General features: G+C 35.3%; 1 protein-coding gene across 3 annotated transcripts in view; it reads right to left on the bottom strand.

Moving 5' to 3' along the window:
• Window positions 1-1,607: 1,607 nt before the first annotated feature.
• APOOL (apolipoprotein O like) overlaps window positions 1,608-21,656 on the bottom strand; it is a 97,194-nt gene continuing 77,145 nt past the window's right edge. For 2 of the 3 annotated variants that reach the window (XM_047844906.1, XM_047844905.1), the window contains 4 exons: window positions 20,491-20,582; window positions 17,118-17,231; window positions 16,791-16,908; window positions 1,608-2,165 (listed from right to left, as the gene is read on the bottom strand). In XM_047844906.1, the coding sequence (XP_047700862.1) occupies window positions 2,077-2,165; window positions 16,791-16,908; window positions 17,118-17,231; window positions 20,491-20,582 (413 nt within the window). In that variant the 3' untranslated portion in view covers window positions 1,608-2,076. The remainder of the gene's footprint in view (window positions 2,166-16,790; window positions 16,909-17,117; window positions 17,232-20,490; window positions 20,583-21,656) is intronic. The other variant, XM_047844907.1, reaches the window with a different exon arrangement.

The raw sequence follows: 21,656 nt of genomic DNA, 5'->3' as shown, positions 1-21,656 counted from the left end.
TCTAGTACATTTATCCTAATTTTTCTTCCTATTTTGAATGTGTAGGTGCTCCCCAGAGAAACAACAGCCATTTTATGAATATAAGGTGACAAATCAACATACTAAAGAGCAGAGTGGAAAGAGAAAATGTTTAGGTTCTTGATGTCACTAATAAGCTACTGAACTAACCCTGTACTGTCTAATTCCATACTTGAAATAGACTCTTATTTAAGCTACTGTTAACTGGTTTACTGCTACCTGCAAACAGAACACATTCTAAAGTGACAGAAAGCAAGACTGATGAAGGGCAGATGGAGGGCTATTGTAACAATCCAGGAAGGGGTTGATGAAAACTTGAACGGGAGCAAGGATTAGAGAAGAGTAGAGAATGTAGAGTGGATTTGAAAAACATATAAATAAGAGAGATGTAGAGACAATTTAGTTTTAAGCATATTCACATTGGGGATATATATGGAATGTAAGGTAGATGCAATAATAAATAACTAGAAAATAGGTCTATGGCTCTAGAGAAATATGGGAGCTGGAAATATAAATGGTAAGGAAATATAAATGGTGGCTGAAGCCAGTGAAGTATGTTGAATGAAAATGAGAGATCACATAAAATGAGAAAAGATGACTAGGAATGCAACCTGAAGAACCACAGCATTTATGGGATTCAGAGCAAGAGAATGATGAAGAATGACAAGATAAGCAGGAATAACAGAGAGAAAAGGGAGGAGTGAGTTTCAAGGAGGGAGTGTTCAAGAGTCAATAATTCCAGAAAATTCAAATAGGTATAGAGGCCAGGGATCACAAGTTAATATGGAATCAAAACTGAAGAAGAAAGTGACACTAATTATTTTTTTATGAAGTATGAAAATTATAGAAAAGAGAAAGGAAAGATAGCTTGAGAAGTAGAGGCAGGGTCAAAGAAAGGTTTTTGTTGGAGTGCTTGGGTGGCTCAGTTGGTTGGATGTCTGATTCTTGATTTCAGCTCACGTCATGATCTCATGGTTTCTAAGTTCGAGTCCCTCACTGAGTTCCACGCTAAAAGTGTGGAACCTGCTTGGGATTCTCTTTCCCTTTCTCCCTCTCTGCCCCACCCCGCATGCTCTCTCTTTCCCAAAATAAATAAATAAACTTTTAATTTTACTGTTGTTTTTGGACAAAGACTATCTGAAGCTATTTAGAGACTGAGGAAAAGAAACAAATGAAAAGAGAAACCAAAGACTGAAGATTAAACAGGATGGAATATGGTACTGGAAAACATGGGAAAGAATGAGATCAGGAACACAAATAAATATTAGCCTTAATGAGGGGGGTATATGGCTGATAAAAAGGTAAGTCTTGAAGGTAGTGGAGAAGAAGTTGAAAATGGTCATGTCTAATAGCTAATTTTTTTCCCTGTATGTAATAGGAGACAGTCATCTTTGGTGGGTACAGGAGACTTGAGAATAAAAGGTTTATAGTACCTCTCCTGAAGAACAGAATAGGAAACCACCTAAGGAGCCAGTAAGATTGCTAAGCAGCACTGGGGTTTCTTGTAGAATATGGTCTTCTTAAATAGAGGTGTTTTTGTACATTTAAGAGGAGTTAACATTAATAAAACAAAGAGACGAAGCCAAGTCCAAGTGTCATAAAATATGAATATTTTATTCCAGCTCTGGGAAATGAAAAAGTGGGGAACACATCCTTCCACACAATATTCTAATATAGCTGACATTAGTTTCAAAAAGGTAAAACAAATATATATGTGTATCTGTATAAATATTTATGTGCCCACATACATATTTGCTCAGATTTTAGTCTCATCAGTGTTTATATATTTAGTCTATTTTTGTAAACATCGCTAAAAATCATTAAATGCATCCCAATACTTCTACTTCTGCCTCTTTGTCAATCATTTAATATTGTTTGGATTGAATTCAGTTTGTGTTTTAATCACTTATGTGATTAGTCAAACTGTACACTACATTAGAAGATGTACGGGAAAAACTTGGTTTAGGTTATATTCTATGTATCACAGTTACCCTTTACATGATTTTTTCATCATTATTTTCAACTTCACACATCTTGTAGTTCTCTATGCAGACTATTTCAGCTTCTAGTGCTGTACATATCTATATCTTCTGGATGGGACTGCCCGTGATCCATGAGCTTGGGGTCAGGCATAAACTGTGTAGCACCTGATAAAGTATTAAAATGAAAAAAAAATTAGTCATTCATTTCACAAATTTATTGTTGGTACTGGGAATGCAGCAATGAATAAAAGAAAAATCTCTGTCAACATCGACCTAACATTTAAGTTGGGCAAGAGAGATAATAAATTAAGTAAAAGATATATCAGATGATAGTGTTATGCAAAAGAATAAAACAGGGAGGGGCATATACAGTGCTTGAGTGATTTGCAATTTTAAACAGGGTGGCCTTCTAGCTAGGTGACAACTGAGCAAAGAACTGAAGGAGGTGAGTGAGGGTGTGAGCCCTGTAGATATTGGAGGAAAATACCTTGCAAGTATAATGGACCTGATGCATGTCTGAGGAAACACAACATGGTCAATATGGCTGGAACAGACTAGGTAAGATGTGGTGATTGTGGGTACAGTGAGAATGATAGAAGATATGATCAGAAAACAAAAGAAAGCTAAGCCACACAGAGCTATAGTGTTTCTCTTTTATTTTAATGCTAGATGGACAATTTTGAGCAGAGCAGTGACATGATGTTGTATTTTTTAAAAGATTACTCTTGTCTGTGGGGAGAAGAGACTATAGGGAAATAAGGGTGGAAGCGGGCAGACCAGTAGCTGTGGAGGTGGTGAAAAGGGATTGGATTCTGGGTAACTTCTAAAGGTAGAATGGACAGAATTTCCTAAGTGGTTTGAACATGCTATGTGAGAGAGACTCTAACTTGAGAAACTAGAAGGATGGAGTTGACATTTACAGAGATAGGGAAAAATGTGGGAGAAGCATGGGAAAGGCAAGTGAAGTGCCAAGTTTTGGATGTGTTAAATTTGTATTGCTAACTAGATATCTGAGTACAAATGTTGAGTAATCTGTTGGAAATGTGAGTCTCTACAGCTCAGGAGAGGCCTTGGCTGCTTTATAAATTTTATAGTACTAATTTATATGTGACATTCAAATTACAGGACTATGAGATCATCTAGAGCATCAGAGAAGAGGTCCTTTGATGAATGCGCCCTGTGGATACTCCAATTTTTTTAGTTAAATAAAATTAGGAGAATGTATGAGAGAAGGCTGAGAAGGAACAGCCAGTCAAGTGAAGTGAGAGACTCAAGAGCAAGTGGTATCCGACAAGCCAAGTGAAGAGATTCTTTCAACGAGGAGGGAGTAATCTTCTGTGTTAAAAATTACTGATGGACTGCATAAGATGGAGATTGAAAATGTACCAGAGTTGGCAATATGTGGACCAATGATGATCTTGATAAGCGGATATTGTGCCAGACAAGATACTACATTATTTTCATTCATTATCTCATATTACCACCATGAGACAGATGATATTTTTATATTATCCTTGTTTTACAGATAAGGACATTTTAATTTAGAGAGGTCAAGAAAATTGACTAATCTCACTTAGTTGATAAGTGGAGCCAAGACTGAATCCACGTTAGTTTGACTCTCTAACACAACAACCCTGGCTCCTGTAAAAAGGGGGCTAGAGCAGTAACAATGTCACACAATTATTTTTAATATTCAGTATAATAATACATACAAAGTTCTGCATATAACAACCTGGGCATGGCAAGTAGACAAGAAACAACTATTTTTATATTTACTTTATAAGATTTTAATTTTTTTCAGAAACTTGTTTTTATTTTAAATGTTTTTCAAAATGATTTATTTTAAAATAATTTTGTTACATTTGGGAAACATATCTTTTTCCCATAGAGGAATTTAATTTATAGTTTTATGATAAAAACAAAGGGGAGAAATAGATTTACATACAATCATTTATGCCTATTTCTTAAGAAACTTTTTCTATTTCATAAAGTGTGATATATCTATATATAACTTCACCACATATATTAAAAAGATCATAAGTAATCACTATCCATACACTAATACAGTTCTCCATAGGACAGTAATTTTTTTTTTTTTTGGATAGAAATTCTTTTTTTTTTTTTTAAATTTTTTTTTTCAACGTTTATTTATTTTTGGGACAGAGAGAGACAGAGCATGAACGGGGGAGGGTCAGAGAGAGGGAGACACAGAATCGGAAACTGGCTCCAGGCTCTGAGCCATCAGCCCAGAGCCTGACGCGGGGCTCGAACTCCCGGACCGGGAGATCGTGACCTGGCTGAAGTCGGACACTTAACCGACTGCGCCACCCAGGCGCCCCTGGATAGAAATTCTTAACACGGGGTCCCTTTGGCGGTCTGTGGATAAAGTTCATGTTACCTATGAATTTAAATGTAGGAAATGTGTCTTTATTTTCATTAACCTCCGACTGAAAATGAACATTTTCTTCAATAATGAATGAAGGTAACAAACCACAACAGTATTAGCATGACCTTAGATTCTGTCACTAATAGAAATCATAAATATTTTCATATCATGCTGCAGTTGCAAGTATCGTGAAATATTTGTACTTAGCACAACTTTAAAACTATGGCTTTTATTATATATGTTAGATACTGTTGTTAAATAACTTTAAGGGAGCTCATATATTACCATGTATTTTGTTTTATCCATTTGAAAGCATTATTCTGAGAAGGGGTCCATAACACACAAAAAAGGTTAAAAAACTGGTTCTGCCTGCTCCCTTCTCATTGTATCTTTAACCGCCGCCTTTGCTCAGTATGAGTGAAAAGTGTACTAAGAGAGTTTTCTTATCAGACATAATATAGTAAGCATATGACAAATAATTATATAAGTCTGAATGTGCCTAATTTGCTTAACAATGCCCATCAGTTGACTAAGTTCTCTAACACTTCTACTTACTTCCTTAATATATATTCTTGTCTACAGTCTAGCCAAAGCTTCAGCTCACCCAAGTTTGAAAGGCCCCTTTGCATTTGGATCTCTCTCTCTCAAAATCTGTTGAAAAGTTTCAAAATTTTAATTTATCCATACCTTATGTCAGGCAAGAAATATGCATAGAGAAATGCCTTTGGAGCTTTTCCTACAATCCACCTGCCTAACCTCTGGAGATTCTAATTTATAATTCTTAGGCAGAATGAATTTTAGGAAAAACAAACAAACAAAAAAAAACAACTTCAGTAATTGTAACATGGATCCCTCTGGTTTAGAACCACTTAATGTAGGTCACTTGTTTTCTGCCTTTTAAAAAAGATTCATCTGCTTTTCTGAATAATTAAGGATTACATCTTTTGCTCTTAGAAATTTCTTCACCCCTTGAGCTATCAAGGGCTCCCTGTCTTCCCAAAGGATTAGCAGTCATAAAACTCTTCTTGAATCTCAATCCCCTAACCCTTTTCTTTGCAATCTATCATATTTTTAATCCTTCATAAAAAGTTGTTTTTATACATAAAGTTGTTTAGAAGACTTTTTAAAAAGCTGGTGGTATCATGTTGTGATGAGCACAGGTGTTATATGGACGTATCGAATTACTATACGGTACACCTGAAACTACTATTACATTGCATGTTAACTAACTTGAATTTAAATAAAACTTTAAAAAAAAAGAGCTGGTGTGGGGCACCTGGGTGGCTCAGTTGGTTGAGTGTCACACTCTCGATTTCAGCTCAGGTCATGATCTCACAGTTTTGTGGGTTCGAGCCCCACATCAGGCTCTGTGGGCTCACCCTGCAGAGACTGCTCAGGATTCTCTACTCACCCCCCTCTCTGCCCCTCTCCTGCTCATAGTCTCTCTTTCTCAAATAATAAGATAACATTTTAAAAAAAGAGCTGGCATTACAACAAACAGGAAAAAGTAAAGATATTTAAAGTTATAAAATAAAAATAAATTAGTGCCTTAAAAAGCCCTTAGGTGTTATCTATTCACTGATAATTTAGTTCACATATTATCTCATTTATATTTCAAGCAGTTAGGTACCAAAAAGTGGGACAGATCACTAATAAATTCCTGAGTGAAGTTAAGATTGTTAAAAATTCAATTTTTGTTTCTTTTGTATAAATTTGAGATCATATTCAGCATTCAGCTCATCAGTAATCGAAATACTTAAATATACTAGTCACTGCAAGTTACTTTCTCACCCTTTGTTCTATTCCTTTCATTCCTTTTTTCTCTCTTTGCTTCACTTTAGCTATATTCTATTGAATTGTATCTGAGTTCATTACTTCTGTCCTCTTTTACACAGTTGGCTCTTAAATCCATCCAAGGAGTCCTTAGCTTCAGGTACTATATTTTTCACTTCTAGAATATCTGCTTGATTTTTTAAATAGATTCCAATTCCTGTGAAAATCTCCATTTTTTCATCTATTTTGTTCTTGTTTTCTATTTAACATATTAATCACAGTTAAAGTCCTTTTATGCTAACTTCAATATTTAGATCACCTGTGGGTTTGCTGTTATTTTGTTTGTCAGTCACATCTTCCTACTTCTTTGCATGACTAATATTTTGTTTGTTTATATGGTGGACATAGAAAGCATGGTATCTTCTACCAGAGAAGTGACCCTTTTCCTCTTAAGGAAGGGTAAGGTACTTATCATCTTAATCCAGACACTGAGCTGAGTTGCAGTGTTAATAAGAGTCACTCAACCTCTGGTTCCTCTCTTTTCTTCAGGTATAGCACTCCAAAGGTGCTGATTGAGAGCCTGATGAGTTTCTGTCTCCCTTGCTATAAAAGACTAGGAAATTTGGTTTTGCCCTTCAGATGTTTGGAGCTTAGCTATTTAGTCTCTTGTCCCATAGAAAATCTGGCAAATATTATGAGGGGGACATGAGTCGTGTATTTATGGCACACCTCATCCTTCTACAAGTAGTATCAGCAATCTTTTTCTGCAATGGGCCGGAGTAAATATTTTGATTTTGTAAACCGTAAGGTCTCCTTTGCTCAATTGTGCAACTGTAGTATGAAAGCAGCCACAGTCAATATATAAATGAACGAGTGGACCTGTATTCCAATAAAACTTTATTTACAGACACTAAGACTTACATTTCATATGTTCTCTTTTCAAAAAATGTATTTTTTATTTATTTAGAATGTTTTTATTTTTTTCAACCATTTAAACCATGTAGAAACTATTCTTGGCTTGTGGAAGGTACAAAAATAGATGGTGAGCCAGATTTAGCACAAAGGCCATAGTCAGCCAACCTCTGGTTTAGAGGGACATTAATCTTGTGAGAATGAGAGAGATTTCATTCTGCTTTCATCAGATTTCAGAGGTCCATGTAACCAAATTTCCTAATTTGTTATTCCTAAAATAACATAATTTTTATTATAAATGTATATGGATGACAGAGAACAAATGAACTCATATTCAGAGCCACAACATATAATTGAATAGTATACCCAACATAGTCTGTATGGTGGTAAGTAGTAGCTATGACTAGGCTCTCTAGCTAAATAATGTGCTCCCAAACTTTGCTCAATGGAAATAATCTTGTTTATCAGCAAAATGGCTAATTACTCTAGGCAAATGATAATGATATTTTCTAACACACTGAGACCTTAGCATGTGGTTGACATTGTACTTTGTGCTTTACATGCAACATCTCATTTAATCCTCACAACTATGTGAGAAAAACACTATTATTATCTCCCATTTATGGATGAAGGGACAGGCTTGAGATATTTGATAATTTGCCACAGGTAACAGAACTAGCAAATGTTAGATCTAGGATTCATATCCAGGTCTTATTCTTAAATCTGTGCTCCTAATTACTACTGTATTCCATGTCTTGGACCTTTAGGATTGCATGTGAAATGTCAAAATGGTGAACCCAAAAAGTATTCTGTATAATCAACTCTGAATGATATATGATAAGGAATAAGGATGAATAGTACTGGCAAATCTTGCTCCTCTACATGTGAACTTTGAATGATTTTCATATACATTACCCATTACAAGTAGGTAAAATGTGCCAGAATCCAGATGTGTGAAGAAAAAACATTGACTAGGGACAGTTCGGTGCCACTGTTAAGGTGTAATGTGTTTCATCTCTACAAAGATACTCTGAAATTGACAGGTGTTTAGAAAGCTGACGGGATATATTATATACTTGTGGGAATATGATCAACTGTGGATTATCAGAAAGAGTCTAGGGGCACCTGGGTGGCTTGGTCGGTTAAGCGTACGACTTCGGCTCAGGTCATGATCTCATGGTCCGTGAGTTCGAGCCCCGCATAGGGCTCTGTGCTGACAGTTCAGAGCCTGAAGCCTGTTTCAGATTCTGTGTCTCCCTCTCTCTCTGCCCCTCTCCTGTTCATGCTCTGTCTCTCTCTGTCTCAAAAATAAATAAACGTTAAAAAAAAATTTTAAAAAAAGAGTCTAAAACTGCAAACCATCCTGAAACAGAGAAGATGGTGGCAGAGTAGAAGGATTCTAGGCCTACCTTAACCCATGAATACAACTAGATAACTGTCTAATAATCCTAAATACCACAGAAATTGACAAGAAGACTGGAAGAACAAACTCCACAACTAAAGGTAGAGAGAAGACCACACTAAAGAAAGTAAATAGTGTGGAGACGAGGTTTAGAAGAAAAATAGATGGTGACCACTACAGTGGGCAGGTTGTTGCAGTCTCAGAGAAGGGTGACAAACACACAGAGGAGTGCACAGGGAAAATGAATCCCCATAGCAAACTGTCTTGGAAAGTGAGAGGGCCCAAATTTTAGGAGTGCTTCCAATGAGTGTGGTTTAAAGCCTGAGTCCTAAAGGTCAGTGGGCTTGGCTCAAGGAGAGCCTAGAAGCATTGGAGCTGCTCTTGGAGAGAAGGCAAAGCAAACAGCTTGTGGACATACAGTGTGGAAACAACAATCTGAAGAATACCTGGGGCACACAGTGCAGTGGTTATTTGCTCATCTCAGAGCCCGTTCAAGAGAGGCAGCATTCACAGACAGAAATACTCTTCCAGAAACAAAGGAACTGACAGACACCAACTCCCCAAACCCTGGCCCCTCAACTTGCACAGAGCCAAATGCAGAAACCAGCACATCCCCCACACTCACTACCTAACTTACTTATAACAAGCCATGCCCCCACACCTGGTGGAAGTACCCCTCCTAGGCATACTTGCCTCAGTCCCAGAGCAGAGGGCCCTCTCCCCCAGAAGACCAGCCCCAACCCCTACCAAACTAAGTCTCCCAACCCGGGAGATTTGCAGGTCCTCAGTTCTGGCAGTGGTGGTGATAGGTCTCATTTCACAAGTACACCAGAGCACACCTAGTTAAAACTCGCCACAGTCAGACCAGGGACCAAACACTGCCCACAAGAGGCAAACAGAGCCTCTGCAGACAACTGTCCTAAAGGATAAAGTGGCCAGGACATAGTAATAGAGCACAGGCAGGACACTCCTGGAAACACCAGGCCCCGGAGAACAGGGAACACAATACTAGAGGGCACTAAAAGACATCTTCATAAGGCCATTACTCCCAAGAACAGATGTAGCTGACTTTTCTAACACACAGAAGCAGGCACAGAACGTTAGACAAAATGAGAAGACAGGGGGTTTTGTCCTCAATGAAAGAACAATACAAGATGACAACCAGAGAGGTAAGTGAAACAGATATAAGTAACATGTCTAATAGAGAATTGAAATAAATGATCATAAAGACACTCATTGGAATTGGGAAGAGTGGAAGGCATCAATGAGACTCTTAAAACAGAGATTCCTTAAAACAGGAATAATAGAGTATAGATATATGGTTCAATAAACAAAATGAGAAACACACTTGATGGAATTAACACTATGCTGTAAAAAGAATGAATTAATGACCTAGAAGACAGAATAATGGAAAGTAATCAACTTGAAAAAAAGAAAGAAAAAAGAATTATACAAAATGAGAATAGACTTAGAGCACTCAGTGACTCCATCAACAGTAATATTATTCACATTACAGGAATACCAGAGGAAGAATATTCACATTATAGGAATACCAGAGGAAGAAGAGAGAAAAAGGGGAACAGAAGATGTATTTGAAGAGATAATAGCTAAAAAGTTCCCTAATCTGGGGAGGATAGAGATCTAATAGGCACAGAGAACCTGCAACAAAATAAATAAAAACAGGCCCACACTAAGACATACTATAATTAAATGACAAAATATAGTGGTAAAGAAAAAAATTTTAAAGTGGAAAGACAAAAGTAGACAGTTACATACAAGGGAAACCCCATAAGGCTACCTAGAGATTTTTCAGCATGAACTTTGCAAGCCAGAAGGGAGTGGCATGATATATTCAAAGCGCTTAATGGGAAAAATCTGCAGCCAATAATACTCTACTCAGCAAGGCTTTAAGAATCCAAAAAGAGATAAAGAATTTACCAGATAAACAAAAACTAAACGAGTTTGCATCCACTAAACCAGCCCTGAAAGAAATACTAAAGGGAGCTCTTAGAGTGGAAAGGAAAGACCAAAATTGACAGTATACAAGTAGGAAACACAAAAGCAGGAACAATGATTATTTCTGTAAAAATCGGTCAAGGAACTCACAAAATTTAAGGATATAAAATATGAAACCATATACCTAAAACATGGAGAAGAGAGGAATTTAGAATGGGTTCAGGGGCGCCTGGGTAGCTCAGTTGGTTGAGTGTCCGACTCTTGATTTTGGCTCAAGTCATGATCCCAGGGTTGTGGGATCAAGCCCCACATTGGGTTCCACGCTGAGTGTGGAGCCTGCTTGAGATTCTCTCTATACCCCTCCCCTGCTCATTCATCCTCTCTCTCTCTAAAAAAAAAAAAAAAAAGAATGGGTACAAACTTAAATGACCATCAGTTACTATAGACATCTTAAGCCAAAGATGTTATATACAAATTTAATGTAATGATATATCAAAAACCAGTAATAGATACACAATGAAAAAAGAGAAATCCAAATATATCACTAAGGAAAACCAGCAAACCATGGAAGAGAGAAGGAAAAGAAAAGATCAGAAGAAATCTCCCAAAACAACCACAAAAACAGATAATATATTGGCAATAAATACATATTTATCAATAATTACCTTGGATGTAAATGCTATAAAAGTTTCAATTAAGAGACATGGGGTGTCAAAGGATTAAAAAACAAAACAAAAAAAGGAACAAGATCCATCTATGTACTGCCTAGAAGAGACTCATTTTTGACCTCAAGACACCTGCAGATTGAAAGTGAGGGGATGAAGAAACATCTATCATGCAAATGGATGTCGAACAAATTTATATTGGACACAACAGACTTTAAAACAAAGACTGTAACAAAAGTCAAAGAAGGGTACTATATAACCATAAAGGGGACATTGCAACAAGAAGACAGAACAATTTTAAATATTTATGCACCCAACATGAAAGCACCCAAATAGATAAAAGTTAATAACAAACATAAAGGAAACTAAAAGATAATAATACAATTATAATAGGGGATGTTAACACACCCCACTTACATCAATAGAGCATCTTAAACAGAAAATCAACAAGGAAACAATTGCTTTGAATGACACACTGGACCAGATGAATTTAACAGATATATTCAAAACATTTCATCCTAAAGTGGCAGAAAACACATTCTTTTCAAGTGCACATGCACCATTCCCCAGAAGAGATCACATATGAAGTCACAAAACAAGCTTCAATAAACTGAACAAGATTAAAGCATACCATACATCTCCTCTGACCACAATGCTATGAAACTAGAAGTCAACCACAAGAAAAAATCTGGAAAGACCACAAACACATGGAATTTAGTTAAAGAACATGCTACTAAACAATAAATGGTTCACCAGGAAATAAAAGGAAGATAGAAAAAAATACATGGGAACACATTAAAATAAAAACACAACAATTCAAAACCTTTGGGACTCAGCAAAAGTGGTTCTAAGACGGAAGTATACAGCAATACAGGCTATCTCTAGAAGCAAGAAAAATATCAAATGACCAGCCTAACCTTACACCTAAAGGAACTAGAAAAAGAATGAAAAAACAAACCTAAAAATAACAAAAAGGAGGAAATAATAAAGATTAAAGCAGAAAAAATGATATGGAAATTAAAATACAACAGGCCAATGAAACCAGGAGCTGGTACTTTGAAAAACCTGATAAACTTGATGAATGTACAGCCAGACTTATCAAGAAAAAAAGGGAAAGGAGTCCAATAAATCAAATCATAAATGAGAGAGGAGAAATAAAACCAACACTACAGAAATAAAATTATAAGAGAATATTATGAAAAATTATATGCCAACAAATTGGACAACCTAGAGGAAATGGATAAATTCCTAGAAATATATAAACTACCAAAGATGAAACAGGAAGAAATAGAAATTTTGAACTAACTGAATAGATGCAGAAAAAGCATTTGACAAAGTACTTCCATTCATGATGAAAACCCTTAACAAAGTAGATTTTGAGGGAACATACATCAACATAATAGAGGCCATATATGAAAAACCCATAGCTAATAATACCATATTCCATGGGGAAAAAACAGAGCTGTTCCCCTATGGGCAGAAATAACACAAAGATGTCAACCCTCAGTTTTATTCAACATAGTACTGGAAGTCTTAGCTATAACAATCAGACAACAAAAAGAAATAAAAGGCATCCAAATTGGCATGGAATAAGTAAAACTTGCAATCTCTGCAGATGACATGATACTATATATAGAAAACCCTAAAGGGGCGCCTGGGTGGCTCAGTCAGTTAAGCATCTGACTTCGGCTCAGGTCATGATCTTGCAGTCTGTGAGTTTGAGTCCCATGTCGGGCTCTGTGCTGACAGCTCGGAGCCTGGAGCCTGCTATGGATTCTGTGTCTCCCTCTCTCTCTCTGCCCCTCCCTGCTCGTGCTCTGTCTCTCTTGCTCTCAAAAATAAATAAAACATAAAATTAAAAAAAAACCCTGAAGACTGGACCAAAAAAATGCTAGAACTGATTAATGAATTCATTAAAGTTGCAGGATACAAAATCAACATGCAGAAATCTGTTGCATTTCTATACACCAAGAATAAAGCAGAAGAGGGGTGCCTGGGTGGCTCAGTCAGTTAAGCGTCCAACTTCAGCTCAGGTCATGATCCCTCCATTCCCGAGTTCAAGCCCCAAGTCGGGTTTTGTGCTGACAGCACGGAGACTGTATCCTGCTTTGGATTCTGTGTCTCCCCCTCTTTCTACCCTTCCCCTGCTCATGCTCTGTCTCTCTCTCTCAAAAATAAACATTAAAAAAAAAAACTTTTAAAAAAGACTGAAGCAGGAGAAAGAGAAATTATGGAATCAATACCATTTACAACTGAACCATAAACAATAAGATACTTAGGAATAAACCTAACCAGAGGTGAAAGACCTTTACTCAGAAAACTATAAACACTGATGAAACAAACTGAAGAGGACTCCAAGAAATGGAAAGACACTCCATGCCATGGATCAGAAGAACAAATATTCTTAAAATATCTACGTAAAGCAATCTACACATTTAATGCAATCCCTATCAAAATACCACCAGCACTTTTCACAAAGCTAGAACAAACAGTTCTAAAATTTCTATGGAACCACAAAAGATCCCAAAGTGCCAAAGCAACCTTGAAAACGAAAAGCAAAGTTGTAGGCATTACAATTCCTGACTTTAAGTTACATTACAACACTGTAGTGATCAAAACAGTATGGTACTGGCACAAAAATAGACACATTGATAAAAAATGAACAGAATAGAAAACACAGAAGTGAACTGACAACTGTATGGTCAATTAAACTTTGACAAAGCAGCAAAGAATATCCAATGGGAAAAGAATGTCTCTTCAACAAATGGTGTTGGGAAAATTGGACAGCCACATACAAAACAATGAAACTGGACCACTTTCTTACATCATACACAAAAAATAAATTCAAAATGGATTAAAAGACCTAAATGTTAGACCTGAAACCATCAAAATCCTGGGGGAGAACACAGGCAATAACTTCAACATTGCCTGTAGCAACTTCTTTCTAGACATGTCTCCCGAGGCAGCGGAAACAAAGTAAAAAAAATAAACTATAGGGACTATATCAAAATAAAAGCTTCTGCACAGCAAAGGAAACAATCAACAAAACCAAAAGGCCATGTATGGAATGGGAGACGATATTTGCAAATGACATATCTGAAAACGGGTTAGTATACAAAATATTTAAAGAGTTTAAAATGCAATGCCCCAATATCTAATAATCCAATAAAAACTAGGCAGAAGACATGAATATACATTTTTCCAAAGAAGACATAGAGATGGCCGACACATGAAAAGATGGTAAACTTCACTGATTATTAGGGAAATGTAAATCAAGACTACAATAAGATATTACCTCACACCTGTCAGAATGGCTAAATTCAACAACACAAGAAACAATAGGTGTTGGCAAGGATGTGGAGAAAAGGGAACCCTCTTACACTCTTGGTAGGAATGCAAACTGGGTCAGCAACTCTGGAAAACAGTATAGAGGTTCTTCAAAAAGTTAAAAATAGAATTACCCTATGATTCAGCAATTGTGCTAGTGGGTATTTATCCAAAGGATACAAAAACACTAATTCAAAGCGATACATGCACCCCTATGTTTCTAGCAGCATTATTTACAATAGCCAAGATATGGAAGCAGCCCATGTGTCCATTGATGGATGAATGGAGAAAGATGTGGTGTATGTGTGCATACAATGGGAGTATTATTTAGCCATGAGAAAGAATGAAATCTTGCAATTTGCAACAACATGGATAAAAAGTATAATGCTAAGCAAAATAAGTCAATCAGAGAAAGACAAATACCATATGATTTCACTCATATGTAGAAGTTAAGAAACAAGTATCATATGATTTCAATATATAGAAATTGAAAACAAAACAAATAACCAAGAGAAAAAAGAAGAGAGAGAAAGAGGGACACGCCAACTAACAGACTTTTAACTACTGAGAACAAACTGATGGTTACCAAAGGGGAGCTAGGTGGGGGGGATGCATGAATAGTTTATGGGGATTAAGGAGCACACTTGTGATGAGCATAAGGTGTTGTATAGAAGTGTTGAATCAATATATTGTACACCTGACACTAATACAGTGTTTGTTAACTATACTAAAATTGAAATTAAATAATAACAAAAATAAATACTGTAAATCATCAGATTGGAATTGAGAGGTGACATAATAAAACAGTAAAACTCTTATCAGGTTTGTTACTCAGTGACAGCTTTTATAAAGATTAACATAGAGAAGACAGTTGAAATCAGAGACTAAACTCTGGTTTTAAATGAGATAATCTATACACAATAGAAAGAGTTTGGACTTTGGTGTTAGGAAGATCCAGGCTATAAATACAACTCTACTACTCATAAGCTATAGGATTTTGGAGAAGTTACTTAAGCTTCCTAAGTCTGAATATGTTCATCATGAAATGGTCATAATTACATGTACACAAGAGTTTTTTGTTTTGTTTTGCTTTTGGGTGAGAATAACATATTATATTTATAGCTCTTTACACCACAGTAGGTGATCAGTATATGGCACATATTATCATTACTTCCTACTTCCTTATCTCTGAGTTGGTCCTGCTTCCTTTGTAATAAAACAATGAGCATTCACATTGTACAGAGAGACAATCCTGTGCAACCCAGGAAGTAGTGAGTTTATGTGAATACACCCCTCAAATGGTACTAAACACTCTGTGGCCTTTTTAATGATTGCAATAAAACCATGGTAGTATCTGCCTAGAAAGTATAATTATCACTATGTGGCCCTACAAAGTATTAATTGCCAGCATCTAATATTAAAACGTTCTTAGTATTATAATTGGTGTTATTTCACTATTTCATGCTGAATGTTTTCCTGGTATCTAAACTAAATAAAAGTGATGGTGGAAACTAAGAATGACAAGGGTATACAGCATAAGAAATGGAAAGCTAATATTTCTTTTATGTAGATTTGACTCATAGTCTATAAATAGGAATCTTCTACTTTAGGTGCATATGTAATTAGGAGGCACATTTTCCTCCACCTCACCACAAAGCTCACATTTATAGAGTGATTTAAATGCTTCACTCATCCAACCCACCAGTGCTACTCTATATTCCCATATGCAAAGATTGGTATTATGAACTATGTGGCAATTAGAGTCCCAAGTACCCAAGGATCTCATTATCTAAAAAGATATATAGACTACTGTGTTATAGGAAACATATATATAGGACTACATATATATACATATGTATGTATATATATATGTATACATATACATATATGTATACATATACATACATATACATATATATACATATATGTATATATATGTATACACATACATATATGTATACATAGTAGTCCTATATATAGGACTACATATATATATGACTATGTAGTCATAGGACTACATATATATATATATATATGTATATAGAACTACATATATATATATATATATGTATGTAGTTCTATATACATATATATATGTATGTAGTTATATATATATATATATGTGTGTGTGTGTGTATGTAGTCCTATATATATATATATATATATATATATATGTATGTAGTCCTATATATATATATATATATACATATATATATATGTAGTCCTATATATAGGACTACTATGTTTTTCCTGTTATAGGAAAAAACATTTATGAAGAAAGCACAAAAATAAGTTCAAACTACTACTAACAATACTATAAAATTATTTAAGAAAAGAAGGAAAACAAAATTGAATTATTTCCAACAAACCTGAGGTAGATTCCGATTCTGTCTTTGTTTCAAAGATGAGTTCTGTTGACAAAGGCACTGAAAATTTCAGGTTGTGAGTTGTTTTTGCAGATATTTCTATTTCACCAGAGTTTTCTATCTGTTTAACAAAAAGATTTTTCCTTCATAAGTAAATCATATTGCTAAAACAATAGAACATACTACAAATGTACAGCATGCAATGATATTATGTTTCTTCATCTCCTTTCATTCTACCCTTGAACTTTGTCCAGGACTCCCATTATAAGCCAATCTCCACCCCAACCAAGAAAATTCAATGTCTACCTTTTTGATTCATTTAAACTCTACCTTAGTTCTTTCTTTAGGTTTAGGGAGTGACTCTTTTTTGTTGTTTTTTGTCCACAATGATTTAACTGCTTCATAAATTTGCTGGCTTATAGTATATGCCTTTTTCCCAGTTACCTAATTAAAACAAGAAGTGAGTCAAATAAGTTATATTTTTAAAAGGTAAAATAACAAGTATTAAAAAAATTATGTCAGGTATTTTATGTGAACACTCAGGACAGAATCAATATCACAGATTTAAATCTCTAGATCATACAACACAAAGCCTAGATCATACAACACATTTTCTAAATCTTACATGAAAAATTATTTGCTTCATGTAAAAATCTAAAAAATGTATAGTTACTACATCACCAAGAGTGAATCCTAATGTAAACTGTGGACTTTGGGTGATATGTGTCAATGTAGGCTTATCAACTGCAAAAAATGTACCACTCTAGTGGGGTATGCTGATAATGGAAGATACCAAGCATGTGTGGGAACAGGGTGTGTATAGGAAATCTCTTACCTCCCCCTTAATTTTGTTATGAACCTAAAACTGCTCTTAGAAAAATACTTAAAAATGTATAGTTTGCATTCACACTGTAACATGTGAATTTAAAACTATGTCTTTTTAATAGAAGCAGGAAAGATAGTTTTGAGATAATAAACAGTTGACTGAGAAAATAAGATTTTAAGATGCTATGAAATTAGTGTTTTTGTTCAAATGTTTATGGTGCTTTCTCCTGTCATAAATAAAAAGCACTAATGTATTTCTCCAGAGAATAATACTCTTCTGGTAGAAACATAAAGTTAAAAATGAACTACAAACACACTGAAGAAAAGGCTGCTGATACTTTCCTTCATATCTTTTTCCCTTTAAAAATCTTCTGATTCCTTCTTTCTATTGTTTCCCCACCCTTTTGTTCCTTATGGTTAAAGTAATTTCAATAGCTATTGATTTTTAAAGATTTAAAGAGGTTTTGGGAGATTTCCAGGATTACACTTTATATAAACATAAACTTATAAAACTTTTTAGAACTGTGACTTTCTTGCTTAGATTTTTTTTTGCTAAGTATTACCTACACTTAAGAAAAATAAATCAATCAACTAATATAAAGAAAATCCTCTTCCTCCCCCCAATGTAACATTTGTTCACAGCTGTGTGCATATTCTTCCTGAGTTTTTCCTCTTATATGTGCATTAGATACAAACACAATTTTAAGACAAATGGAATGTTGAGACGTATAGATAGATCTACCAAAAAAGATGAGGGAGATTTATATGCACCGACATGGGTTTCCATGATGAAACACTGCAGTGAAGAGATGAGAGAACAGATATACACTACAATCTCAATTATGTTTTATTTATTTATTTAATTAATTTATTTTTTTAATATGAAATGTATTGTTAAATTGGTTTCCATACAACACCCAGTGCTCATCCCAACAGGTGCCCTCCTCAATGTCCATCACCCACCCTCCCCTCCTGCCAACCCCCATCAACCCTCAGATTGTTCTCAGTTTTTAAAAGTCTCTTATGGTTTGGCTCCCTCCCTCTCTAACTTTTTTTTTTCTTCCCCTCCCCCATGGTCTTCTGTTAAGTTTCTCAGGATCCACCTAAGAGTGAAACCATATGGTATCTGTCTTTCTCTGTATGACTTATTTCACTTAGCAGAACACTCTCCAGTTCCATCCACGTTGCTACAAAAGGCCCTATTTCATTCTTTCTTATTGCCACGTAGTATTCCATTGTGTATATGAACCACAATTTCTGTATCCATTCATCAGTTGATGGACATTTAGGCTCTTTCCATAATTTGGCTATTGTTGAGGGTGCTGCTATAAACATTGGGGTACAAGTGCCCTTATACATCAGCACTCCTGTATCCCTTAGGTAATTTCTAGTAGTGCTATTGCTGGGTCATAGCATAGATCTATTTTTAATTTTTTGAGGAACCTCCACACTGTTTTCCAGAGTATAGCTTGATCACATAACAAACTACAAAGGGCACTATATCTTTGTCATTCCTAAAATACTGAGTAGACAGTTTCACCTACATCAATAATTAAAGAAATGTAGTAACAAGAATACAAGTACAGAAAGTCCTTCTGGCAACACTACACACTACTTCAAGTGCAAGGGGGAAATGTTAAATGTTGCTAATTGAAAGAAACAAAAGAAGAAAAAACTTCATAACCCAAAACTCTCCTTCTGAATCTAAATATGTATTAAAAGTAAAATACTGACACAAACTGTTCAAATCATTGAGAGAATGTTTGGATTTGTAGGTAAGCTGAAAAGAAAATGACAAAGCATCTATAATATGGACTCAGGGCAAGTGTTACTTAGTTCCAGGTGGTGTCAAAATTGAGTTTGTGTATATATATATATATATTTTTTTTTACCTTCAGAAGCCTGTTATCTATCAATTCACTGTTCCTTGCATCATGTTAATCTGATGAACTGACAGCAGCCAGCAGGTATAATTTTCTAATTAAAAATCAGGGGCGCCTGGGTGGCGCAGTTGGTTAAGCGTCCGACTTCAGCCAGGTCACGATCTCGCGGTCCGTGAGTTCAAGCCCCGCGTCAGGCTCTGGGCTGATGGCTCAGAGCCTGGAGCCTGCTTCCAATTCTGTGTCTCCCTCTCTCTGCCCCTCCCCCGTTCATGCTCTGTCTCTCTCTGTCCCAAAAATAAATAAACGTTGAAAAAAAAAAATTAAAAAAAAAAAAAAAAAAAAAAAAAAAAATTGAATTTCACAGAGCCCAACAACAGAGCAGTATTTCTCCCCATAAATTATAATTCAGAATTCACTGTATCTGGACTTAATCCCAAAGTGGCATTTATATTGTTGAATTATATTTAAACAAATTCATCCTATTTATTTGTGAGACTAAATAATTAGGAATAGCATTTACCATGCTCAAATGTGAATGTGATTTTGCCAAGATAAGAGTTGATACTAACCATATTTCTCTGAAAATTGAATGTTGCAGATACTTATGACATTTAAATACTGTCACATTAAGAGTTTAAACAAATACTGAAATGTAGGTATCACTTAAGAAGAAATACCATATGACTTCACTCATATGAGGACTTTTAGATATAAAACAGATGATCATAAGGGGAAGGGAAGCAAAAATAATGTAAAAAAAGGGAGGGGGACAAAACATAAAAGACTCTTAAATATAGAGAACAAACAGAGGGTTGCTGGAGGGGTTGTGAGAGCGGGAATGGTCTCAATGGGTAAGGAGCATTAAGGAATCTACTCCTGAAATCAATGCTGCACTATATGCTAACTACCTTGGATATAAATTAAACAATAAAAAAATAAAAAAATAAAACAACAAGCCAAAAAAAAAAAAAAGGAAAAAAAGAAAAAGAACTTACCTTTGCAATTATTATTGACTGAACTGGGTAGCAAACAGTTGCTCCTAAAGTGGCCAGTCCCAAGGGATAAGCAATTTTCTTAAACCTGGAACCTATGAATTTCAAATAAACTGTTATACTCCAAACAGATGCTAGCAGAGACTTGATGCTTTTATAACTTTAATATTCTCTTTGTTCCCCTTTAAGTCATTATCCTATGTTAATTTACTCTTTAGATAATTATATCAATTAAATGGTAGCTAAAATACCCTTAAGGATCACAAATCAAATAAAACCTCTTAGTTGTCATGCCCAAGTTTAGAAACGTGTTCTCAATTTAAAATTGTTAATTAACTACACATAGGGGGTTAATGATTTTCTTCTTTTTAAAAACTAGGTATTTTTTTCATATCCCAAGAAACCCAAAGTTGTAAACACATTTGTTTCAAGTATCTCATAAAGCATGATAATATGGAGAATTGAACAACTATCATGCTTGTGACACCATGTTAAAGTGAAATGGGCTCTCTTTACATATCCTGTTTTGATTATGTCCTTAAGAAGACGAAAGATGCAACTAACTAATCAGCTAAGGACTTTGAACTCATTTCAAAAAAGTTCCTAATCTAAGCATCCAGGAGACATTTTCAAACTTTTTTTTAACAGCAAAATCCTTTAAAATATCTTCAAAATACAATCTCACTACGAACTTCATATATAAAACTTACAAAGTTGAAGCTACTCTGGTTAGCCTGGGGGAGGGAAGCTTAGTGTTAAGCCCTACCTGCATGCTCTTCCCTTATCTCCCTAACAACTGTAAACACGTTCAAGGAACCCTAAGTTCTGTAGAATAGTTTGAAACCCACCACTCTAAACCATAGCTTAGTTCCAACAGACAATTGGTTCAAAACAATATGTATCTTAAATGCTTGACTGGGTACCTTGGACTCTTTAAATATGATTTGGGCAATTAGATGATGGGATTTCTAATTGGGTAAGTACTTTTATTCTCTGAAACAGCTCTTACAACCCTTACTTTAAAAATGAAACAGCTTATTTGGCATATCAGTAAAGACTAAAGAAAAAAATAACTGGCAGTGTTTGCAAATAAAAACGAGCTATTTTTGCATCTGGCTCACCTAATAGTAAGAAAGCCTTCTACAGTCATGTCTACAAGACTGAGCTAG

This window comes from Prionailurus viverrinus, chromosome X (genome assembly GCF_022837055.1).
Source record: "Prionailurus viverrinus isolate Anna chromosome X, UM_Priviv_1.0, whole genome shotgun sequence".
Taxonomy (NCBI): domain Eukaryota; kingdom Metazoa; phylum Chordata; class Mammalia; order Carnivora; family Felidae; genus Prionailurus; species Prionailurus viverrinus.
Note: the sequence above shows the minus strand (reverse complement) of the source record. Positions and strands in the feature narration are given on the sequence as shown.